At 37.9% G+C, this 23,785-nt stretch overlaps 1 protein-coding gene across 3 annotated transcripts in view; it reads left to right on the top strand.

Moving 5' to 3' along the window:
* The window catches only part of pld1a (phospholipase D1a), a 76,240-nt gene that overhangs the window by 3,848 nt on the left and 48,607 nt on the right, over positions 1–23,785 (top strand). For 2 of the 3 annotated variants that reach the window (XM_057859352.1, XM_057859350.1), the window contains exons 1-3: positions 807–957; positions 19,234–19,443; positions 21,506–21,672. In XM_057859352.1, the coding sequence (XP_057715335.1) occupies positions 19,269–19,443; positions 21,506–21,672 (342 nt within the window). In that variant the 5' untranslated portion in view covers positions 807–957; positions 19,234–19,268. Of the gene's footprint in view, positions 1–806; positions 958–19,233; positions 19,444–21,505; positions 21,673–23,785 lie in introns of those variants that run through there. The other variant, XM_057859351.1, reaches the window with a different exon arrangement.

Raw genomic sequence — 23,785 nt, 5'->3', positions numbered from 1 at the left:
CATTGGCACATTGTTGCTACTAAGTGGTCGTTGATCTAAACATTCCACTTCCAACCCTATATACATAGGCGCTTCCAGGAGTTAGCGGACAGCACAGAAAGTCTCGATGTCTCATCTACGTCGTGCAGAATCAATTTTTGGAGATTCCGTGGGTTCCTCTGGTTTGATTTTGCAGTTTTAATTTTGTCAGCACACTGCTTACTTCAACCGCACTTCATGTTATTCTGTCTAAACCGGAAGTCATGAGCAGAAATCATCATAAATGGCGCTGCCCATGTTTCACTCAGGAAACTTGTCTTTAAAAAGTTAAAAAGAACTGCTGCCTCTAAAATTACAATTAATATTGATAATATAATTTATTTACATAGTACTTTGTAAGAAACACAAAAATATGTCACAAAAATGACAAGCAAACAGTTAAAAATTAACATAGTTCTGCAGGTTAGTCAAGTGTAGGAATTAGGTTAGATAGCAGATTCTAGTAATTGTACGTTAAATTCCACATGCACAGGAAGGTGACACATAAAAATCATAAGACAAATAATACAATTTGTCACGTAAACACAGTAATGATAAGACACATAATATTATGTGGACAAAACAGAAAAGAGTTGAGGCGATGACGTAAGGCCACTTCTCTCCTTTCCTAAAGGCTCCTCCCAATTCCTCGGCATTTGACATTTCTAAGGGAGGAGTTGCTCCTCTCTGATTGGCAGAGACCCCCGACTTTCCCGCCTTCTCAACTATGATTGGCTAGGAGTTTCTCACCACGCCCCTTTAGAGAAATCTCTCGCAGTTGACTCTTAATGCTTGCCACACTTCTACTGACACTCACAAGTGGGGAAGTAATCTGAAGCTTGTTACCTTCTACATTCCCTTACTTTCACTGTGTCTTTTCTCAACAAGTGGACCGTTTACAAAGCCAACATGTGGGCTTCACGTCCACCCAGAGAGCAGGTCAGTGCATTTTTACTTGCTTTCTCGTTTGCCGGTGGAGTTCTATTTTGGGGGTGTCACTCAAAATGGACACCTTTGCTGCAGAAAATCTACTGTCATAATTGTCGAGTTACTTGTGCTGCTTTGTTTTTGAACTATTTGTGTGTGATATTGAGCGTGGGAAAGTTGTGTAAGATTCCACAGGTGTTTGCTCTTCCTCACTCACTCAATCACTCTGGGGATTTGAATTGTTGGAATGTCATAGGAATACTGAATGTTAGAGAAACACATTATTACTTCAGCCTCAAGCCATTATTTTTGTGTGCGCGTGGTTAACCCTTCATAGCTCTGCTAAGAAATTCAGCATATGCTGGTTTCTGTACTAGTAAAACCAGCACTAAACCTCCTAAAACTACTGAAATGCAAAGAAAACTGTTTTGGCACAGTTATTTCTATAACACATACAAAAACTGATTTTCATTCAAAATTGTATTTTTTTCATTGATTTGCATAATAAAAGTTAACAAAAACAGCAATAACCCCAACCCCCATCTCCTAATTTTAATTTTCCCTCATTTCCTCACATATTAAATCACAAATCTCAATTTTAACTACTGAAGATCAGAGGATGTATATTAACATTGAAGTTAATGTCAACATTTATGTTTACTTTCTTTTTTTTAATTTTATATATATTATATATATATTTATATATATATAATAATTTATATATATTTTTATATTTAGATATAAGCAGTGTTGTTCATTTTACTTTAAAAAAGTAATTAATTACAGTTACAAATTACTTCTCCCAAAAAGTAATTGTGTTAGTAACTCAGTTACCTGAATTTAGGAGTAATTAGTTACTTGGCAAAGTAACTAGTGATAATTTTCATGTTTTTTTTTTTTTTCTCAAAAAAAAAAAAAAAAAAAGGTTACACAATGTGAAGTTTAAAGGTTTTTTGGGACAATTGGCCCTAGCCCAATTCTTTACCCTCCGCTTAACTCAGTGCTTCTCAATTATTTTCTGTTACGCCCCCCCCAAGCAAGACGTAAATGTTTCGCGCCCCCCCCAAACTCTCCGCCGCCACTGTAAATAGTATTATTCGTCTATAAAATTACTGTTATAAATACGCATCTGCCTAACATTGTGTCCTTTTTTTCTAATAAAGAAAAAAAGTAACAGATCAACTTATCATAAAGTATAACTTTATTAACATTGTTTTGTTTGTAACAGAGAAGACTTGACGTGCATCAATTTGCCTGAATTAAAAAAAAAAAAAGTCACATTCAAACTGTAAAAATACACTCAAGGTATTTTTGACCATTTGATACAGAAAAATAAAATGTAATAAAATCCGTAAATAATAACAAATTCAAATTGATTAGAAACATTTACTCATGAGGACAATATGCCAAAAAATTTGTCCGAAAAAACAAAAATGAATAAAGGAAAAAAAGAGTGTCCTTGGACAGAAGGACAGTTTTTATTTTTGCTGCTCACACTCAGTATTACCTCCTTTGCAATGGTGTGGAGTCATTTTGCAATGAGCATGCTAAAAGGTTCGCTAGGAAGGATCTCTACAACAGAGCCTTTGAGAGGTCTACTGCTTTAAGATGGCGGTTGTTTACTAACGCATGTAGTTCATAAAACATGTTGCCAATGCAGCTGTGTCTATCATTTGCATCTAGTTCTATAATATGTTATATCTACCGTATCATGTGGGCGTAGTTTGTAGGCTACAGTCAGGTATTATTGGAGCCACCTAGCATCACGTTTGCAACGGCGTCTTCCCACTCCTGCTCTGCTCTTTCGTCTCCGTGAGTCTGTATCTCTGACTTTTTTTATTCAACCAACTTAGTAACGCATAGTAACGCACCCCTTTCCCGCCTCAGTAACGGTAACGGCGTTGCCAAGCTGAGAAAAGTAATTAATTAGATTACTCACGACTGAAAAAAATAACGCCGTTAGTAACGCCGTTATATTGTAACACCGTTATTAACATATGATATAATATAAGTAACATACATTCAGAAAAATAAGGACAAATGACTTATGCAGAGTGAAATGGAATATATTTTGAAGATCGCACAAACATTGACTTTTCTAAATCATAAGGAAATGAATAAGTAGCCTAACATAAATGAACAAATATAAGTCCAAAGTGCACATTGACAGCTAATATGTTCCGAGCCTCCCCATCAGAGCAAATAAAACTAAATATGATAAATAAGCCTCCTCAACTCTCTCCCTGTTATTAAAGGTTTGATCCATTTTCTGCTGCAATGCATTGCCCTTTTTTTGTTGCATCAATTCAACGAACTTTTTTTTTTTTTTTTGCTGTTCCAGAAAACATGCACATTTGAACCAATCAGAGCTATCTCTGCTGATCACACGTCAGTATGTCAGCCAATTGAACGGATAAATGAGTCCAGGTGTTTTGCTTTGCTGCGTGCATTCACTCATCATCGTCACACTCAGATAACTGCAGCAGCTGGGGAAACCTCCATGCCGTCCGTGGAATAGAATAAATATCGGTGGAAACGGATTAAGCTACAAAAGCACTTTATTATGCTTGTTCATAATTGTGTATGTAAATCTGATGTTGGTAGATTATTTTCATCATAGAGATGAAATGCATGTTTGGCAGCTTAGCATTTTTTTTTCACAAAGCGTTTTGACAATTGCCATCATATTTTCGGAATCAAAGCACCGTGTACCAGAACAGCATTCTGGCCCTGAATCTTATACGGGAACTTCATTCCTGCCCTGAATCTTATACCGGGACTGTGATCCTGACCGTTCTGGCCCACTTTCACCCCTGTATGTATGTATATATATATATATATATATATATGTATGTATATATATATATATGTATATTTGCAACTAAAAAACCTAATCCAATAAAGAACTGGCGTCCACATAAGTGGACATCACCTTGGGGGTCAAGTGGAGACTAGATGACCCAAAATGTGAAGTTGGTGTATGTGGACGCCAAGTCAAATATAATACAGTGATCCCTCGCTACTTCGCGCTTCAAACTTTGTACCCTCAGTCCATCGCGGATTTTTTTTCAATTAAAAAAACAAAAATACAGATGCGCTGTCCCGAGCCGATCGTGTAGTCTGAGACCTAATACGACGGGAAAAAATAATTGCGTCAACACCTGCACGTTTGTAAAAAAATTCATGAAAAATAAAACAAAATTAAAAAAATAATACCTTCCACAGCCAACCGCTTTCATTCATTTTAAAGTACATTCATAATAATAAAAATAATGGTCCATAATACCAATTCTTCAATAAGAAGCACAGCAATAGTTTGTGGGAAAAAAAATGGAAGGGAAAAAAGCGCGTGTTTAATTTACTCCAAATGTAATCATTGGTTTCATGTGTGACTTAAGGACAGTATGTCGCAGTCAAATCTTCGGTTATCAGTGTCCACATCAGTTATCAGTTATCAGTGGCCACAAACGCAGATTTCGCACTTCTTCACTTTCCCTGTCGTTTTTAAAAACCCTGGTTTAAATGTGCGTGTGGATGATAGGCCAAACCGTAGAAAAATATCTTCTTTTTGCCAAATACCCTGCTACGTGTGGACATGGCCTCCCTCTCCCTCCCTCTCCCTGCTCTTTGTTGGTCTAGCAGTGAGTGCACTGGAGTTGCTTATTAAGGTAAACGAGGATTGACAGACCTGTAATGTTTGAAGTTTGCTTCTCTGGCAAGATCAAAGCACCGCATGTGTCAATCATCATTTATCTGGCTAAACAGTTGCTGTGGCAACTCATTGTGTTTAAGTGAGAAGCTTGGATTTGAGTGGACTCACTCAATGAAGCATTTAATAAAGCCAAGCATTTTTCTACTTTATTCTTGTTTAAAAAAAATTCAGTGGGACAGTAACATGTTTAAAACCTATAAATATTACATTTGAAGTGCTTAAAAAAACATTTATTTAAATATATATATTAATATACACACACATAAAAGTTTTTATTGGGGAAAAAAAAAATAAAATGCAGGGATAGGAGGAATATACCTTCCATAACACAGCGGCAACATGGCTACAAAAACACCCGGTCTTTGTGGTGGCACGAGCTTGGTTCCACATCTGCCTTCATGAACATGTTGTCCTCCCCTGTCGTGATGATGATAGATGGATGCGGTATTTCCAAATTGTCTTTTTTAAGGGATTTTGATGAGTAATGTTACTCCAGCTCCACTGTTCTTTTGGATAGAGAAATTCTAAAACGGAAGTCGCAGATATAAGGATGTAAAGCGGAAGTACCTCGGAAACCTGTCTATAACGAATAGGAAGAGAGGGAAGTGACGTATGCCGTAAAGCAGTTAGCACATTTGTAGTTTTTTTATGTAGTAGGTTCCTGCCACCCTCCTCAAATTTAATTTGTGCCAGTGAAAGCGATATGGACCCCCTCAAGATATAAAAGGGGTGTCATTCAACTTGTTGTCAGTCGACGTATTATCACAAATGTTGTGAAAATATTTTACGAAGGTTGAAAAGTTACCTAGTGTTGCTTTAAACTGGGGGGAGTGCCTGTGAATGCTCATCATTAAGTGACATTGATGACTTTAGAAGACCAAACATTTAAACATGATGTTTCATGGTTTTCCCCAACAGCGTCACCCTGGGCTAATCGACTGAGGCTATTAGGAGACTGGAGATATAGTGTTGTAGCAGTTAGTACATCTGCCTCACTGCTCTGAGGTTCATAGTTCGAATCCGTTGACAGCTTGTGTGGCGCTTGCATGTTACTCACTCCAGTTAGGACGAGCAGACTGAAAAAGAAATGGATGAATGGTTAACTTAATAATTTCTATGTCAGTGCGGGTGTATACGTGGATTTCTTGAAGGCAACTTGGGTTATGTATTCCAGATGTGCAGCTGCAAATGGAGAACTGTAAACCACAGAAGAAGAGACTTTTGACTGTACTCAGTCCAATCAAAGCTTTGAGTGGGAAGTGCTGGAGGTTTATCTAAAATGGAACGATATTTCGATGTTTTGCAGCTATGTGTAAGTGAAGGGTGCATAGGTTCATTAAATGTCATGCAAGTGTGGTGATAAATTAATGAACAAAGATGATTAATAAGAGATTTATTCAGATAAAGATAAATAATAAGAACACGCCACCTTTTTGTGGTGTAAGGAATGTGACCAAGAAAAATCGTTTCATTCTGGAGTTGTATTGTGTAGGTTATTCCTCACATTAACTCTTTCAGTGCCATTGACGATGATAGAAGTCCAAACGTGTGGCTTTTTCATCCTTCTCCTGTGAATTCCAATCAATTTGTCACAAGTAGACATCCAGTCTATTTGATCCGGTAGGGCTGACAGCTAATAAACATTTGTTTGTTGAATTAAGTTCAGTTAATGTCCAGAAATGATTCGGAAATAGTTATCATGCTCCTATTTTTGTTCCAATTCACAAAAACCTGGACTTTGAAAAGCGGTTGGATTTTTTTTTTTTTTTTTTTTTTTTTATGTCTCTCGGAGGCCAATTGAAGTAATTTGAAAGCATGTCCTAGACCAAGTCTTTTTTTCGCAAGAATATAATGGATTTATTTGACCTTTTCCTTTTTTTTTTTTTTTTTTTAAACAGAGAGCTTTTCACACTCACTGTTATGTTCCAGTAACCAGGGAGTATCCCTTAAAAAGTCAGCGTCAGGTTTTAAATCTTGGCTTTGCCACAGTCATGATGACATGAGCGACGACCACGGTGACCGAAAAGACGGTACGAGCGTTTCACCCGCCCCTCCTTCGGTACAATGGCTGCTTGTGTTGGCGCTGTTACGGTGACGACCATAACCGCTCCCTCGTTGTTGCTGGCGCCTCTTGGAGCGTCCCTGTCAGCCACCCTTTTCTTCCCCCTGGATTAGATAATAGGCAGCTTTAGAGTGGGCAGAGAGAGAGGTGTCATAGACCTCCTTCTTTCTTTCATCCATCAACTCTATTTGTACCATCTGCGCCATGAGGAGCTTGGCACCGCACGCGCTGTTAATGCGACATTGATGAGCTCTGCATTGTGACTATGAAGCAATGTGTAATTGTGCAACAATGTAAAGCACACTAAGATCCTATTGATCCCATGATATGCACTGACTGGCTTCCATCGCAGTAAATGGCACTGAAACATGATCATTCACTGTAAGGATGCTGCAAACGTCAAAATTGGATATGAGAGAGCCTCACATTCCAAATAATTTGCCGTCAGATCAACTCAGTTTATCTCGAGAAGACTGAATTTAATTAGCCTGTCTATCACAAGCAGACAAACCAAAAACTCACTGAAGGTATTTTTTGTGTTAAGTGATGCTGACCCAATTATTAGTATTGCTTTGTCAATTTACAGTCCCTATACTGCGCTCCCTTCGTAGCTCCCTGGAGATTTTTCAAAAATGTTTGAAAATGTAAAAAAGATGGGTGAGGGAAATATATTCTTAGTTTAAATATGGTTCCTGAAGGTGGAAAAAAATGACACAAACATTCTTCTAATTGATTAATATTGTAATAAAGTTAAACTTGAGGTGGCATCGTCCAACAGAGTAGTCACGTGGTGCGTCATTCTCTATAGGATTCACTGCAGAGAAAATAAACATTTACCGTATTTTCTGCACTATAAGGAGCATCGGAGTATATGGCGCACATTCAATGAATGGCCTATTTTAAAACCGCTTTTATGCGTAGGGAGTAGAGCTGGTCGGTAAACCGAAAATTTACCGTTACAGAAATTCTTCACGATGACCGAGGTAATTTTGACCATGTTGGTAAATTTGGTAATTTAATAAAACAAGAAAATATGTCTTTTCATGCCGCTTTGACTCCGTGTTGTTCGGCTATGTTCATTCCCCTTTAAGAATGCAGTTCGTGTGCTTACGTATGAAGTCACGTGGTTATCAGGAAATCAAACAAACAGAAGCCCGGTTGGCTAATGCTAGCGGCTAACGCTACAAGCAAAGGTGATGGAGTCGAGCTTAAGTGAACTTTGCCAAACTTTCATCCGACATTAAGTAGACTCTTGGCGGCTTCCAGACGGGCTTTCACCCCGCTGTCCTCCCTGGTTCTCACGATTTCAGGAGAGGCTGCTTTCAGTGCTTTCTACTGGTAGCCAGGCCACAGGCTAACGCTAGCGGCTAACACTACAAAAGAACGTGATGGAGTCGGATAGCGGCTCTAACCTTGTCGAAACGGCTGAAATTAATGAGTGGATTGGGCACGGACTGCATCTAGCAATCATTATGTCGCGTTATTTTGTATCTGTGTGTGTGTGTGCGTGTGATTTCTCTGATAGCTTTTATGATGGTAAATCATCAAGCATAAAGTATAATCCAACAGTGAAGCCTCTAATATGACTGTTTAATGGCCACAGCTATTTTTCTTTATGTGCTTGCTTTATTCTGTGTCATTACTGCCATCATAAAATCTTAAATGTTTCATTGACACAAAAAAAAAAAAACCCTGAAACCTTGAAGTAAACACTTGTGTTGAGTAATTATGTCGCGGCAGCCATTACCAATAAGTTGTCTGTTTGAAGTGTACTGCTCAAGCTGTAAGTCATTTGTGTTACAATGACATGCTTGCGCAGTCGTCGGATTGATTTTTATAATGTTGTACATTTTTCAAGTCAAACAAGCTGTTATAAATGTTCACACTTGAATTCTTATTGTTTACAAGAAATTTTAATATACTTAATGTTTAGACTGCATGTACAATTGTTAAATTGAAAGCTGGTAAATAAATTTAACGAGAAACGGTTAATTTTTATTTCATGCATTGATTCAGATTTTCAAATTATATAACAGTCCGCTTGGGCAAATTTATCGTCATTTATCTTTATCGAGGTAAATCTGCTGAATTTACCATGATACGTACTTAAGGCCATATCGCCCGGCCCTAATAGGGCGCACTGCATTATAAGGCGCAGTAGTAGTTAGTAGTGGTTGGCTTTGCGTTATGCATCCAAAAGATGTAGCTGAGTTAAAAAGAATGTCATCATTAAGTAATATTAATCCATTTATAAGGCACATCGGATTATAAAGTGCACTATCGGCTATAGAGAAAATTGAAGGCTTTCAGGTGCGCCTTATAGTGCGGAAAATACTGTAATTAAGAAGGCTGTATTTGTAGCCAATTTAGTCATTTGGATAGTAGGCTAATGTAACTTATATAGACACATACAGCATGTGTTTCCTTCATTATAAGGCTTTCAATTTTTTGCGGCTCCAGACATATGGGCTATGTTTATTTTTTTGCTCCAAAATGGCTCTTTCGACATTTTGGGTTGCTGACGTCATACTAACAAACTTGCCCTACTGTGCTGTTATTTTTTTAACACAGAAGATCATATTTTGGGCGACCAAACTGTTTCATAGTAAAGTGGTGTGACAAACTCTGACTTTTACTGCACCGCTAGGATATCCTGAAGCAGTGGAGCAGAATCATATTGTGCAGCTCAGTTGATATATCAACATTCTCCACCCAGCTTTTGGATGAGAACAATCTTGCTGTTCCACATGCAGGGCACTTAACATTGAGCGGATTCCTCAGCTATCATCACAGCTATGTAGGAAGATATTGGCCACCTACAGACTATTAATGAAATCCATTTAATTAACTCACTTAGTGCCATTGACGGCGATAGACGTCCAATCCATTTTGACTGGGAGGGGCTGCCAGTTAATAATCGCTGCTAGCCCTTCCAGCCGAAATGGATTGGACGTCTATCGCTGTCAATGGCACTGAAACATGATCATTAAATGCCAGCCCTGAAGCTTTATTCTTAGTGTCTTCTTCACACGCTCAAGATGGTTTCCCTCTCCCCTATAACAAGTGCATTTTGACTAAGTGACATTTAAGAAGTGTTGTTAATATTCACATGTCAAACTGAATAGCTGATTACACTGTAAACATTGCCATGCCAACAAGACAGGAAGCAGGAAGTCACAGAAGGGAGCGATAACTCATTTTCATAACATGCGTAATGGAATTCCAGGTTGTATGGATGGACTTTTTTTTTTTGTGCAACTCTGAGACCTTGCGCGGCATTCCAACACCCACAGGAGTTAACCTCTGGGTGGGTCCAGTCGACGGGAGGTCACTGTTATTTTTAGAGCCGGGAGATAATGCGGAACTGTCATAAATAATTGCTATGAGTGCGTGTGGATCACTTTCCTTTTATTAAAAGTGAACTAAAACGAAGGAGATTTAGAACATAATAGTGTCTTTGTTGTCATTTTAACATTCACAACGAAATTAAAGTGGCAAACCGGTCAGTGCAAAAACATTCAAGTCGTAACACTGAAAAGTAGTTGGTCGAATCCTCTTGCTTCCATTTATGATTAATAGTAGCTTCTATGGTGATTGTAATACATGTCACATTTTGTCACTGACATTATTTATGCCCGACTTGTTGGTGAATCAATGGTGACACAATCAGGCAAATGCTAACAACTATTTTATTATCTAATTCGCTGGCAATTGTTGACATTTTTGTTAATGGCACTCTAACATGAGCTGTATGCTATATTTACAGATATCTTGCACTGAAGTATTCTACCGGTGACAAAAGCTTTTGACAGATTGTTCATTTTTCTCATTAGAAATAGCATGCCTTTCCCTTTAATAGTTGTAGGCTAGATTAATTTCTTTACTCTTGTATCGCAAATTGTATCATATCGGGAGGTACTAAGAGGCTTACAGCCTTAATATCTCTGGAGGTAGATTGGTGTTTTTATTATTCAAAAAAAAAAAGTTGCCTCAATCAAAAAATGTGTTTAATTACAAAAATTAGAGACTCAAAAGGAAAGCATTTGGAAACTTTTCTTTTGATTGAATCATTATTTTTTGATTGAAGTGAAGTTTTTTTATTGGAACAAATTTTTTTTATTGAAGTAATGCTTTTTTTGCGTTTGGGCCACATTTTGGCAAGGACATTTGTGTCTTTATTATTCAATCAAAAAATAAGTTGCTTAACACAAAAAAAAAAATTTCAAAAGAAAAATCACTTAAATCAAAACATTTTTTTCAATCATAGAAAAAAACTTTTTTGAATGTGAAAAAATATTTGAGACTCAAAAATTTAAATTTGAACACTTAATTTTCCATTGAAAAATTAACGTGTGCCATTTTCGGCTGGGGCTCGAGCTGACAGTTCGGGCCGACCTGAAGAGTGGTGGGCAGGATTTTTGCGTCTTCCAGCTTTTCAGAAATACGACATCAGTGTAGCCGCTTGTCCCTCAAACATGTCTGACCATAGCAAGTGCAACTTATTCCACTTCAAAAAAGGTCGTTTAAAACTTTTTGCACTTCAAAAATAAGTGAGTTCAAAACCTTTTGCACTTCAGTCAAAAAAATAAATAAAAATTTCAAAACAAATATTTTTAGGGGAGGGTAATTTTATTTTGAAAATATTTGTTTTTGATATATCCAACTTTTTTGGGGACTGAATGATTTAGACACAAATGTCTTACCCATAATATGGCCCAAACACAAAAAGGATTGTTTCAATCAAAGAAAACTTACACTTAATTTCAATTAAAAATTAAGTGTTCAAATCCAAATATTTTTCCGCATTCAAAAACGTTGTTTTCTATGATTGATTTTTTTTTTTTTTTTTTTTTTTTTTTTTTTTGGAAGGGATTTTTCTTTTGAAAATATTTTTTTGTTTGAAGCAACTTATTTTTTGATTGAATAATAAAGACACAAATATCATAGCCAAACTTCAATAAAAAAAAAAAAAAACACTTCAATAAAAAAATAATAATTCAATCAAAGAAAAATGGTTATCAAATGCTTTTTTTTTGTCTCAAATTTATTTTGGCATTCAAACATTTTTTTTATTGAAGTGACTTTTTTTAAAAATTGAAAATATATATTTTGATTGAAGCAACTTTTTTTTGATTGAAGCAACTTTTTTTGGGATTGAATAAAAAAAACACAAATCTATCCATTTCCCAGCTCAAATGGATTGGGTGTCTACTAGTGATAAACTTACAGCAGAAATTTGTAGAAAGCTTTTCTGTTTATTAGTTGTTTTGTAGAATGATTTCCTGACCAATATATCGATATTTGTTGTATTGGCATTTCGTGAGATCATCGTTATCGTGAGCTTTGTATTGCAAATCGTATGGTATTGTGAGGTACCAAGAGGTTACCACCCCTACCTGAGACGGCATTATTTTTGTTTTTATTGTCTCCCAACTAATTTATTCACAAAAATATGCTTTGGAAAGATTCAGAGACAAAAATATAGAAACACTCATGTATATTCCCATTGTACACTGCAAAGAGCAAGTTCTATTAACAAAGCTTTTTGTTAATTAATTTAGTTTTGGCCAAGGTGAGCACACAATCAGCGTCAGGGCAGGAACCAGTATGATCAAAAAATATATTTAAAAAAAGGAGTTCAATTGCAGCTAATGAGATAACAACTGGTACTGCCAAAGGTCACATAAACACATTTGCGGTGAGTGTGAACACCGTGACACATTTATAGCGACCGTTCTCAGACTCTTGAGTCAGTCGGCATCATGAACGTGTCTGAACTTGTCCGGAAGTCGGGAATGTTTATTGCCAAGTTGTTATCTGTTGCCATTTGCGCGACTGTGACATTTGCTAGCATGTTTTAGTTGTACAGTATTTGGTGTTAAATACTGTACAGTATTCATAGAAGTACGAATGTGTGGCCACTTCCCAGGTCATTCAGTGACAAATCTTGGTAGTTAATATAAATCATATAATTACCCTGTCCAGTGTGAGAATGAATTATGTCTTGGAGTAATGTTACACTGTAACCCTCTCCCTTTCTGTTCATTTTAACATTGAAAAGACAGCACCCTCTTTGGTCTTGTTTGTTTCTGTCAATGAGAATGAAACTATCCTCCCACGTGCTTAGTTTTCCCATGAATCTCATGTTTGGGATTTTTTTTTGTAACACTTTGGCTGCCAATCACAGCATTAGATGTTAAATTCATTTGAACTGGGAGGCTTTTAGCAATCATTTGAGGCAGTCGAAATTTGCTTTTTTTCAGTCATACTTTTCATTTACGTTTCTGATGGCAATGATGCTAACTCTCCACATTTCCGCCACTATATATGTAAGCAATATGATTGGATTGGGACTTGTTGTTTCATTTATATTGTAGTCTGTTCATGCAGACAGCCCTGAAAGTGATGGCCTTTGACCGATGTGACTTCCATTTGTCAAATTTGCTCATCGCTAGCGTGGTCAGAATGGAAAGTATTTTCATACCAAAAGCGGTTTAAATTCTTCATTGGCGATGGGGCAAGTGGGCTGCGCGCTCCTTGGTTGATTAATCCTGGCAGCCCCATTGGATAGACATGAAAGCTCTCTGAAGAACACCATAACTATAATGTGGCCCATGACACAGATGAGTTTGACACCCCTTATTTAGAACAACACCTAAGCACTATTAACTTTAAACAAACAACAAATGTTTCTACAACAGTGTTGTTTTTGGCAGCCTTTTTCATATTTGTCTTAGTCTTCGTCTTTTGGACGATACTTATTAGTCTTAGTCATATTTTAGTCATCTCAAAATGCGTTGTTGACGAAAACTCAAGACTAATTTTGTCTAGTTTTAGTCGATGTATACTAAAAACGTTTTCGTCTGTAAAATAAAAAATAATATTAATAAATAAAGATGTGAATGCTATCCTAATGCTTCAAGTTGCATTTAGTGTGTGTGATCATCACTCAGCACACTAGAACTTCCAAGGGTGGATTAGTTGATACAAATCACTTTTGTAACCAGAGAGGTCATCTGACTCTAATCAGCATATCTTTTGTGAGCACTGAGGTCCTCATTAGTCATTACCATTCACACTTGCAAAACCAAAGGATTGAATTGCTCCAATTAGCATCTTGAGTGTTTGCAGGGCAGGGCTGCCTTGGCTTTGTCTGACAGTGGACCGCACAGGCAGGCAATTGGGCGGACAACCTTTTTACATATTCCAAAAGCTCGAGTTTGCCTACACCTCGTTTTTATACAAGGTACGGTACAGTGTAGCTAAATTTTCCAACAGAGAGTGATTGAGTCGGTTGTTCCTTTGTGGTGTTTTGATGTCGCACACTTCTCAGTAAAACCTCAGCAAATAGTTAAAAAAGTATTTAAAAAGCATTATTCATTCAGGTCGATGGTTTGATGGTTTCAGAGGTGTAAAAGAGAATGTTTTGTCAAAGCACAGACAGCATCTCTGAATTGAGGGGGAAGGTGTCAGCTGTCTCAATGTCTCTGAATATTTAGTTGAACTGTTTCTTGTATGTATGAAGCTATAATTGTCATATTGCTGATGATGAACGGCTGATGATGCACAACAGAAGTCATTTTTTGCACAAAAAGCTTTTTATTCAATAAAGAAATGTATGTGAAAAAGACAACAAAAGCTATATACAATGGACGGTGTTATAAAAACAAAACAAAACATTTTTTATGTGGTTTTAAGTGTGTGTGTTTTTGGCATTTCAGCAGTTACGATGCTGTCCTTCTGCTTGGTGGAAACATACCCGGCACTGCCATGGTATGTCCCTTCTACATTTACCACATGTGTATCTATAGCAGTCAACACATCATAGAGTGGCGGGATTGTTCTTGCTTTCATCATTTACTTGCCACTTCGCCCTTTTCCCGGGGTGAGGTGTTTCAGGTTGTTGCCGAAGCAATTTTTCGTCTGCGCCTTTTTTGCGCCCACATGAGAGTGAGCCAATTCCTTTGCAAGACCCACCAAGAAGTCCACCCGTCTCTCTTGCCTTCTGGTGCATGCCTGATACAACACATATGCATTCTGTACTGCCATATCAATCGTATTGTAGAACATGGCGACTGGCCATCTTCGTGTTCCTTCGTGTTTGACAAAGCTTAGGGAGCCCTGGATTTGCAAAGTGACTCCCCAGGAGTGTTTTGGGGGATTGCCTGCTTGATTGCTTGTTTGAGTGGTCTATTGTTTTACAAAGCCCAGTGGTCAGTTTGGTATCGGGGTCATTTGACGCCTTTCTGGTCTTTCTTTATAGCTAAAAAACCTAGGACTTCCAGTGCTAAAGGCTTAAACAACATTGTATATTCTCTTAGGCCAAAGATAAGAATACAAATCTAACAGTGTTTGCAAGCTGGAGTGACTGGAAACGACACTGGTGAGTCGGGGCGGTGGGGCTGGAACAGCACATCACGACTGACGCAACCTACAATGCAGGCTAACTACACATATAATGTCACACATTGTGAACATGTGACGGAAACTATTGCGCATTTTCTTCTCGTTCTTGTCTCGTCAAACGAAAACTGACATTTGTCTCGTTATGTTTTGGTCTCCCAAAACACGTTGTTAGCTCGTTATCGTCTCGTCATCGGCATGGAAAAAGTGTTCATTGACGAAATATTTTCGTTATTGTCATCGATGACGAAAGCAACACTGTTCTCCAACTATTGTTGCTATCACAGCACTAATGAAAGCTACAGAGTAGTACTTGATCAAGGTAACATGGGGAAATGTAATGCTTCATGCAACCACACACATTCCAGTAAGGATTGTCATGAAGAAAAACTCAAATCTTTCTTTCAGATGTTGTTTCTACCTGCCAAGTCGGCTGCTTTTCTTCCTTTTTTGGATGGGGTAATGCTGAAAAGGGGCCATCTTGGATTGTTGTGCTTGTTGAATTCTGCATTTCTTTGGAAGTTGTTTGAATAAAAAACAAGTTCAGCAAGTTGGAGCTAATGTTTGATGTAATTGGTGTCCGTGTGCTTGGTAATCCTCTGCTAATATGAAAATCTGTAACTGTTCATGTTCTGTCAGCTCATAGGCTGCCATTGATGACAATAGACGTCCAATGCATTTTAACTGAGAGGAGCTTGCAGCAGTCATTCAATCGACACTGGCAGCCAATGAGTCAAATTTCAGTATATCTTCGTTTCGACATCCCTATTGATTTGATTGTTAATGTAGTTTTGTACATGACTTTAAGTCATTATGTCACCAATTCTGAAAGCACATTGCGACTATTTTATTGTTATCAGAAATTACTCTTAAAATCCAATAAATGACTTCAAAATTGTGGTTGGATAAAAAAGTTCTAGTGCTGTCAAATTTATCGCGTTAACGGCGGTAATTAATTTTTTAAATTAATCACGTTAAAATATTTGTGCATTTAACGCATGCATGGAATGACCCGTTCATACATTGCCTCAAACAGTATACAATGTCGCCGTTTTAGCACACTGAGAGCGAAACGGCAGAGAAATGCGAGTGGACACAGGCGTTCGTGGACCGCACCTTTTATTGGCTTAAGCTTTGGCAACTCTTTCACAACAAATATAAGTATTGTGGTGAACGACATGGGGAAGAATGATAGGAGACGATCTTTTTCTTAACACGCTTAGTTGAACACAATGCACATCATACTGTATACCATTTGTAGTCACCATTGATAGTCATGGTTGCCCAACTTCCCATCACGCATTTGGGTGGGACAGTTAAGTCGCTGCAGCATCATTTAGTGCAAGCACCACAAATATAATATTCCTATTTCTCACAGGAGACAATCTTTTTCTTAACACGCCTAATTAAACACAACGTAGAACATACTGTATACCAGGGGTCCCCAAACTTTTTCCTGTGGGGGCCACATAACTTTTCCCTTCTCTGATGAGGGGCCGGGGTCAGTTTGTAACAGAAAAAGTGTGACGATTGCAGGAGTGCCTAAATGTAAAAATGTATTGTTTTTCAGAAAGCCACAATCAAATAACCCTTTTTGGATTCTTCACGGAACAAAAGTAAATAAAATAATAATATATCATGTAATAATAATAATAATAATAAATAATAATAACTAAAAAAGAGGGTTAATATGACTGGGGATCCCTCTGTGGGTGTGTGGTATAAAGCCGGCAACGCTATGGAGTTGTGACTCCGATCAGAGAATCAACAGGGGACGTTCAGAATTTATTTGTTTCCTTTAATGATGATGAAAGGAGTATGAGATTTATTTTGTTGTATTGTGGTTTCTGTGAATACAAGATAACCATATAACATGTCAGTAATATAAAATATATAACCTATAAACATATACTGTATTATAAACATATCTAAATTAACAGGAACAACATTAAATATAACATAAATGAAATACACTGCTTATATAATGCATACAATGCTAATCATTCACAATAATGAGCATACACATTAAGCAGGAAAATAACAATTTAGATAAGTGAATTGGCAACAAACAAAATTCAGCCTCCACCATGTAGCCAAAGGGGCCAACGATTAGCATTAGCAATTAGCGTTATCGGCTAATGGTAAGCACTCGGTGGCTAGTGGTTAGCTCGTGGCGGCTAACGAATACAAGGGACCCTAAGCAGGTAACTCATCTGCCAAACGTGTTTATGCACTGCCAAGGCACACTTCTGCAATATACCTACCTCTCTCATTCACACACAACACTTGGATTGCCACTAAACAGGACGACAGCTTGTGGAACGAACCGCACGGCAGTGAAAGGAGGAAAAAGTGACTCGTGTACACGGCAGTGTAGGGAGGAGCGACAGTAACTCGTGCACGCCAATGAAGGGAGGAGAGAAAGTGACTTGTACGCGCGTCGCTTTTCTTAAAGGGCCAGCGTAGTAACAATTAAACTAAAGCACAAACATGCACTGGTTGCTTTCCTACAATAACACTATTAATTAAATAGATAATAACCAAATAACCCTCTTTGGGTTCTTCGCAGAAAAAAAGGCAGGAAATAAATAACACTATTGGGGGAAAAAAAAAAAAAAAAAATCAAAATGCTCTCTGGTATTGTTCAGGGGGCCACCCAAATGTGGAGGCGGGCCGCAGGCAGGCCATAGTTTGGGGACCCCTGCTGTATACCATTTGCAGCCACCATTGACATTCATGGTTGCCCAACTTCCCATCATGCATTTGGACGGAACACTTAAGTAGCTACAGTGTCGTTTAGTGAAAGCACCACAAAAATAATATTCCTATCTCTCAAAAAAATTAATGTTCACAAAAAGAAAAGCGCTCAATGCAAAGTAGCTCAAAATAGCTATGCAAAATACACATAAAACATACTCAGACTTTGCCTTGGCTAGATATCTAATTAATTGAAAACTCGCCATTGACACCTTGTGATGTATTTCAATCACTGCCTTACGTAGTTAAAGACACTGTGGAAGAACAGCAGGGAGCCCGATGTGACGTCACCGCTCGGCGACGTCAACAATGGCGTGCTACTAGTTTATTTTTTAATTGAAAATGTTACAAATGTTATTAAAATGAAAACATTAAGAGGGGTTTTAATATAAAATTACAATAACTTGTACTCACAATTATCTTTAAGAACTTCAAGTCTCTCTATCCGTGGATCCCTTTAACAGAAAGAATGTTAATAATGTTAATGCCATCTTGTGGATTTATTGTTATAATAAACAAATACAGTACTTATGTACAGTATGTTGAATGTTTATGTCCGTCTTGTGTCTTCTCTTTCCATTCCAACAATAATTTACAGAAAAATATGGCATATTTTAGAGATGGTTTGAATTGCGATTAATTACGATTAATTAATCTTTAAGCTGTGATTAACTCGATTAAAAATGTTAATCGTTTGACAGCCCGAAAAAAAAAACAAACAAAGAATTTAATGACATCTCATGAATTGTTAAAATTCGGAACAACAGCTTGTTTGGAATAAAAACGGAAAAATAGGATCAAAGTGTGAAATTGGGCAAGAAAATGCAAGCTAGGAGAAAAAAAAATGTGGAAAAAATGAATATTTTACAAAAATGATATAACAGGGTGAAAATTTTAAAAATGGGGAAAAAAATGCGTTTTAAAAAACAATGGTGTCAATTTTACAGAATAAACTGAAATAAAACAAAACAAGACCACATCAATGGTTTGATTAAAAATAGTTGTAAAATTATAAAATATCACATTCAAAAATGTTAAAAGTAAACAAAAAGTGTCGAAATTCACTAGGTAGGAATAATAAATGGACATTTATGGTCCACGGGCGTAATAGTGGGAGTATGTTAGCTTTATGATGACTCCATGCTCAGCAAGCATGCTCGTGGCTCAGTTGACTCTGCAGTGATGTCGCGCCTCTGACTCACCTGGGTGCAGCCCCAAAACAAAAGTCTCGTAGATCACGCTAGATGACAAAGCCTCAATACCCCTGAACATCTATTCAAATTTCTTGTTATTATGATTCGGCCCTGCTGGGCGTCTGCTTTTCAGAAAATGATGAATTTGTTTATCTTCTCAGGGGCGCCTCGCTCTCGGCGTTAACGGCTGCTGATCATGCTGGCCAAGGCACCACCTTCGACCAGCAAATTGGATTTGGTGAACGCCGAAAGTTCAGACGCCGATCTTACTGACGGAATCAAGATGGCAGACCTGGTGGAGAACTTGGATGCCCGAGAGCTGGAGGACACCGACGATGGGGAGGAAGTGGACTACGACCTAAACTGCATGGGTACTACTTAGTTATGCCTTACTAGGAAATGAACAGATATTTCTTTTGATAGTTGACCAGTGAGCTATTATTTTTGCGATTCACCGACTAATTGGTTCACATATAAATCACGTTATCTACAGTTATATGAGTTTGAGCTTAACAATTAATTGTAAATGTGTATGGGAGCCAAAAACTATGCAATAAGAAAAGGTAAACTAAAAGAGTAAAGAGTTGAGTTGACTTGAATCTATCTTCAAAACAGTTTTAAAACTTTCACACCTCGAAAGTAGACAGAAGGGAAATTATGGAATAACGGGAGCAATTTTAACAACTTTAACAGTTGATTCGCAAAATTAAATGAATTGAATGTAGTTTAAAGCTGCTGCTGATACAGAATGGGAACTTGAGTAATTTATTTACTGTTTTAAAATAACTTGATACTGAAATAGTCGTTTATTTAAACCTGAGAGGCTTTTTATACAATTATTGTAACTAATGCACAAAACATTAAAAGCATCTAATAGCTTGGGGGTTTTGTGGGATTTTCCACTGAGGTTGTTTGTGTGTTTTGCTTTTTTAAGACGGTTTACAATATTATTTGCATGTTTTACTGACTGACTATGCCATTTCTGTTTGTTATTTATAATGTTTTATGTTTGTCACTGAATAAACAGGTCAGTTTCTTGTTACCAACCGTTGTGTATTATTCAAACTCACCTAATTCAGCTGGCTAGTTGTTATCAAGAGTACTAAAACCCTTTTCAACATGAGTCTGACAACTAAGTAAGGAGTCTAAATAACTTTAATACATGTTCAGTTAGGCCGGTATCGGTATCGGCCAGTGTCGGTATCGGATCGGAAGTGCAAAAACCTGGATCGGGACATCCCTAGACTAGGCAGTGGTTATTATTACCGTAACCGGCAACTCGCAAAGCGTTATTTTTCTTTTGCCGTGAACTACTCTGATTGGTCAATCGGTATATTATTGGCCTGGTGGGAATTGGTTATTTTGCCGTGACGCGTTCACAGCTAAATAACGCTTGGAGGCGAATTACCGGTTACGGCAGAAATAATCACTCCGTATATACTAACAGTTTTCTTAGTTCCACACAGTACATATTCCACGTAATTGATAAAGGTCAACTTTCTAGGTGACTTTATGAGGTAGTTGTTGATGTTTCCGAACTCCACTGCAGGCCATTCCTTTGGATTGTTCATCCAGCTATCAGCTGCGACTTTGTAAGGGCAGATTTGCAAGCCAATACATGGTAATTTTAAATTGTATCGCCTCCTCGCGTCTGTTGGCAGTGACTCGTGATAATAATAAGCCATGTTTAGGACATTTTTATGAAAAAAAGACGCAAAACACACCTGAAATATATGAATTTCAGACGTTTGTCTACGGAATGTTTAGCTGTGCGTGCCCCCTTCGCAAAATGGCGACACGTTGCTAAGCGAGGTGACATCATCATCATCATTTAAATTTATTTGATTCGGATCTGTTCGTAGATCTGTATCGTTTTTTATTGGCATGCTAAGTTGGTCCCATTGACTCGCGCTAGCTTAGCCACTCCGGAGATATGACACTCACAAAGAACTTATAAACTGCACAGAGTTTGTTGAAATCAAATCCACCAACTAAACCCCAGTTTTCTCAAAGATTAAGTCTAATGTCAAAAATTCTGAACTTTCGCTTTAATAAGAGGTTCAAAAAAGATAATTTGGCCCGTTTTGAGGTAAAAACAGTCTTTAAACAATTAATCAACTATCTAATACAATAAATTGCGGATTACTCAATTATTCATGGCAGGCCAATCCTTTACCACATTTTTCAGACCGAGTACATGTACAAGCATTTGTTCAACATTTTCTTTGCTCATCGATATAACAAATTTTAGCAGAGAAAAATAATGCTGCCGGAAATTGACATTTGTTCAATTTAACTTAAGTACAACAGCATCGAGAGCATCCAAATCTCAGAAGAAAAGTTGAGATTGTTGAGCGAAGCATCCCACTCGCTGAAACCTCCTACATGCACGACTCTCTCTCTCACCCCCGCCGCCGCTCTCTTTTCTCCCAGGGGAGTGCATCCCTTTCTCGGCCGTGTATAGCACGGTGGGTTTCAAGGAGGCCAACGCCAAGGTCTTCCTTCCTACGGTGCCCGTTACCGCCCGCATCCTGGAGGTGGAGCGCTTCACTTCAGCGCAGGATCGCTTCAATATGTCCCAGCACAGGAGCGTCAATAAGGTGCAAACACATACTCTACTGTTAATACTAATAATCGCAGTCATTCCTTCCAGTTCTCCTTCCAAGTGAATTACTGGCATCCCATTAAAAGTGTTGCTCTATTTTTGTCATTTCCCAATTTAAATTGCAAGGGAAAATTTGTGGAAAACCTCCAATTGTCTATTCTAAAATGTTCTGCTTTTTGCTGTATGAAACATGAATACATTACCCCAATTTTCTATTCATTCCAATGAAGTGTCCAATTAGGCCTTTCTTCAAAATTTTCAATTAAACTCATCAAGGGTTATTATCTGGACAGTTTCAATCTACGATAAATGTGCACTGCTTCTTTCTATGAAACTTTCCTTCGTTGCCTCATAAAGCTTTTTGTTCAAAGGCAATTTCTTCAAAATTTCCATTACAAAGAGATCGTTATCGCCGAAATCGTTATCATGAGCCTTGTATCCCAAATCATATCGTATCGTGAGGTACTCAGTAGAGGTGTGCTAAATTTCCGACTCTTAGATTATTCGTGATTCGGCCGTGGAAGATTCGAGAACGATTCACAAACATCCAAATTCCGATTATGGAAATATGTTAAGTAAAGTGGAACTAAAACACAGTCAGCGCGGTCTTCGAGGCACAATAAGGAACGGATCGTGAGTAAACATCATGCTTGTCATTACCCGGGTAATGACAACGCTGGCTCAACTCATGCAGCTAAATAAAAAAACAATAATACCTGACTGCCGCGGACAGCCGCTACAAACTACGTATACGTAATACTGCGGTAGATAATAGATATCATATGTAAATAGAACTAGATGTGAAATGACCAAACTTACTGGCATTAGCAGCGCATGTATAGAAAACTAGATGCGAAATGACAGACTTGACAGCGTTAGTAAACAGCCGCCATCTTAAAGACCAAGTGTGAAGTAATTTCATAAAATGCCAAATAGGATCACAATTAACGTAATTAAACATTGTTCAACAAATAAAGCGTGAAAAAATTATTTACATGTTGTATATTTGACAAAATAATTATGTTTCCGAAGTTTGAGCCTGAAAGGGGACGAACCCGGAAGTGACACGCGCTCCATACGGCCGCCATAAAAAGCCCTTCAAACAATGATTCAAACAGCGATATAAGCGATAGATCGAGCGCAAGTGAAGAGATCCAAGTCTTTGAAGAGTTGGAGGAGGAGGTTGGAATTTTATGTTGGACCGTACATGTATTAGCCAGACACTAATCAGGATGCAAACAATGTGCCCAGACTACCTGATATGGAATGGAAACAAGACCCATCGAGATTACAAGATGGTAGGCTGTTATTATTTTTATGATTTGAAGCATGTCAGGTAAATAAATCACCTACTATTGCCTGGGTTAAAAGAAAAGTTTTGACGAATCCCCGATCATATTGTGGAATGAACAGTAGAAGCTTGCGACGTTAGCTTTTATTTACCTGACATGTTTTGGCGAACACTTCCCCCTTCGGACCCTCTGACGAAGGGGGAAGTGTTCACTGAAACATGTCAGGTAAATAAACCACCTACTATTGCCTGGGATAAAAGAAAAGTTTTGACGAATCCCTGATCATGTTGTAGAATTAACAGTACAAGCTAGCGATGTTAGCTTTTATTTACCTGACATGTTTCGGCGAACACTTCCGCCTTCGGACCCTCTGACGAAGGCGGAAATGTTCGCCTAAACATGTCAGGTAAATAAACCACCTACTATTGCCTGGGATAAAAGAAAAGTTTTGACGAATTAATAAGTGTAGGCAAAATGAACTCAATACAACTATGATCGGGGATTGCCACGAGTTACCATTCGGCTAATGTTGTACCTTCTACTGTTCATTCCACAACAGTTGGCAGCTCTGCTTTGACAAAGTCATCAGTCATCTATCCAAAAATCACACTTTTTTGCAAATCCTTGATCAAAAGCAGACTGGTTGAGGAAGCAGGCATCTTCGAAGTGTTTGTAGCAGAGAACACTACTCGATGATGGCGTGAAATTCTTTCGCTTCGTGCGAACAAAAGATGTCAATTTACGTCCTCTGCTATCCTTTGGCCACTCATACAACTTTTCGTTTGAGTGAGAACAAAACATCGCCACACACTGCCG

This window comes from Corythoichthys intestinalis, chromosome 15, assembly GCF_030265065.1.
Source record: "Corythoichthys intestinalis isolate RoL2023-P3 chromosome 15, ASM3026506v1, whole genome shotgun sequence".
In the NCBI taxonomy this organism is placed as follows: Eukaryota; Metazoa; Chordata; class Actinopteri; order Syngnathiformes; family Syngnathidae; genus Corythoichthys; species Corythoichthys intestinalis.
This window is presented reverse-complemented; position numbering and strand designations above follow the sequence as displayed.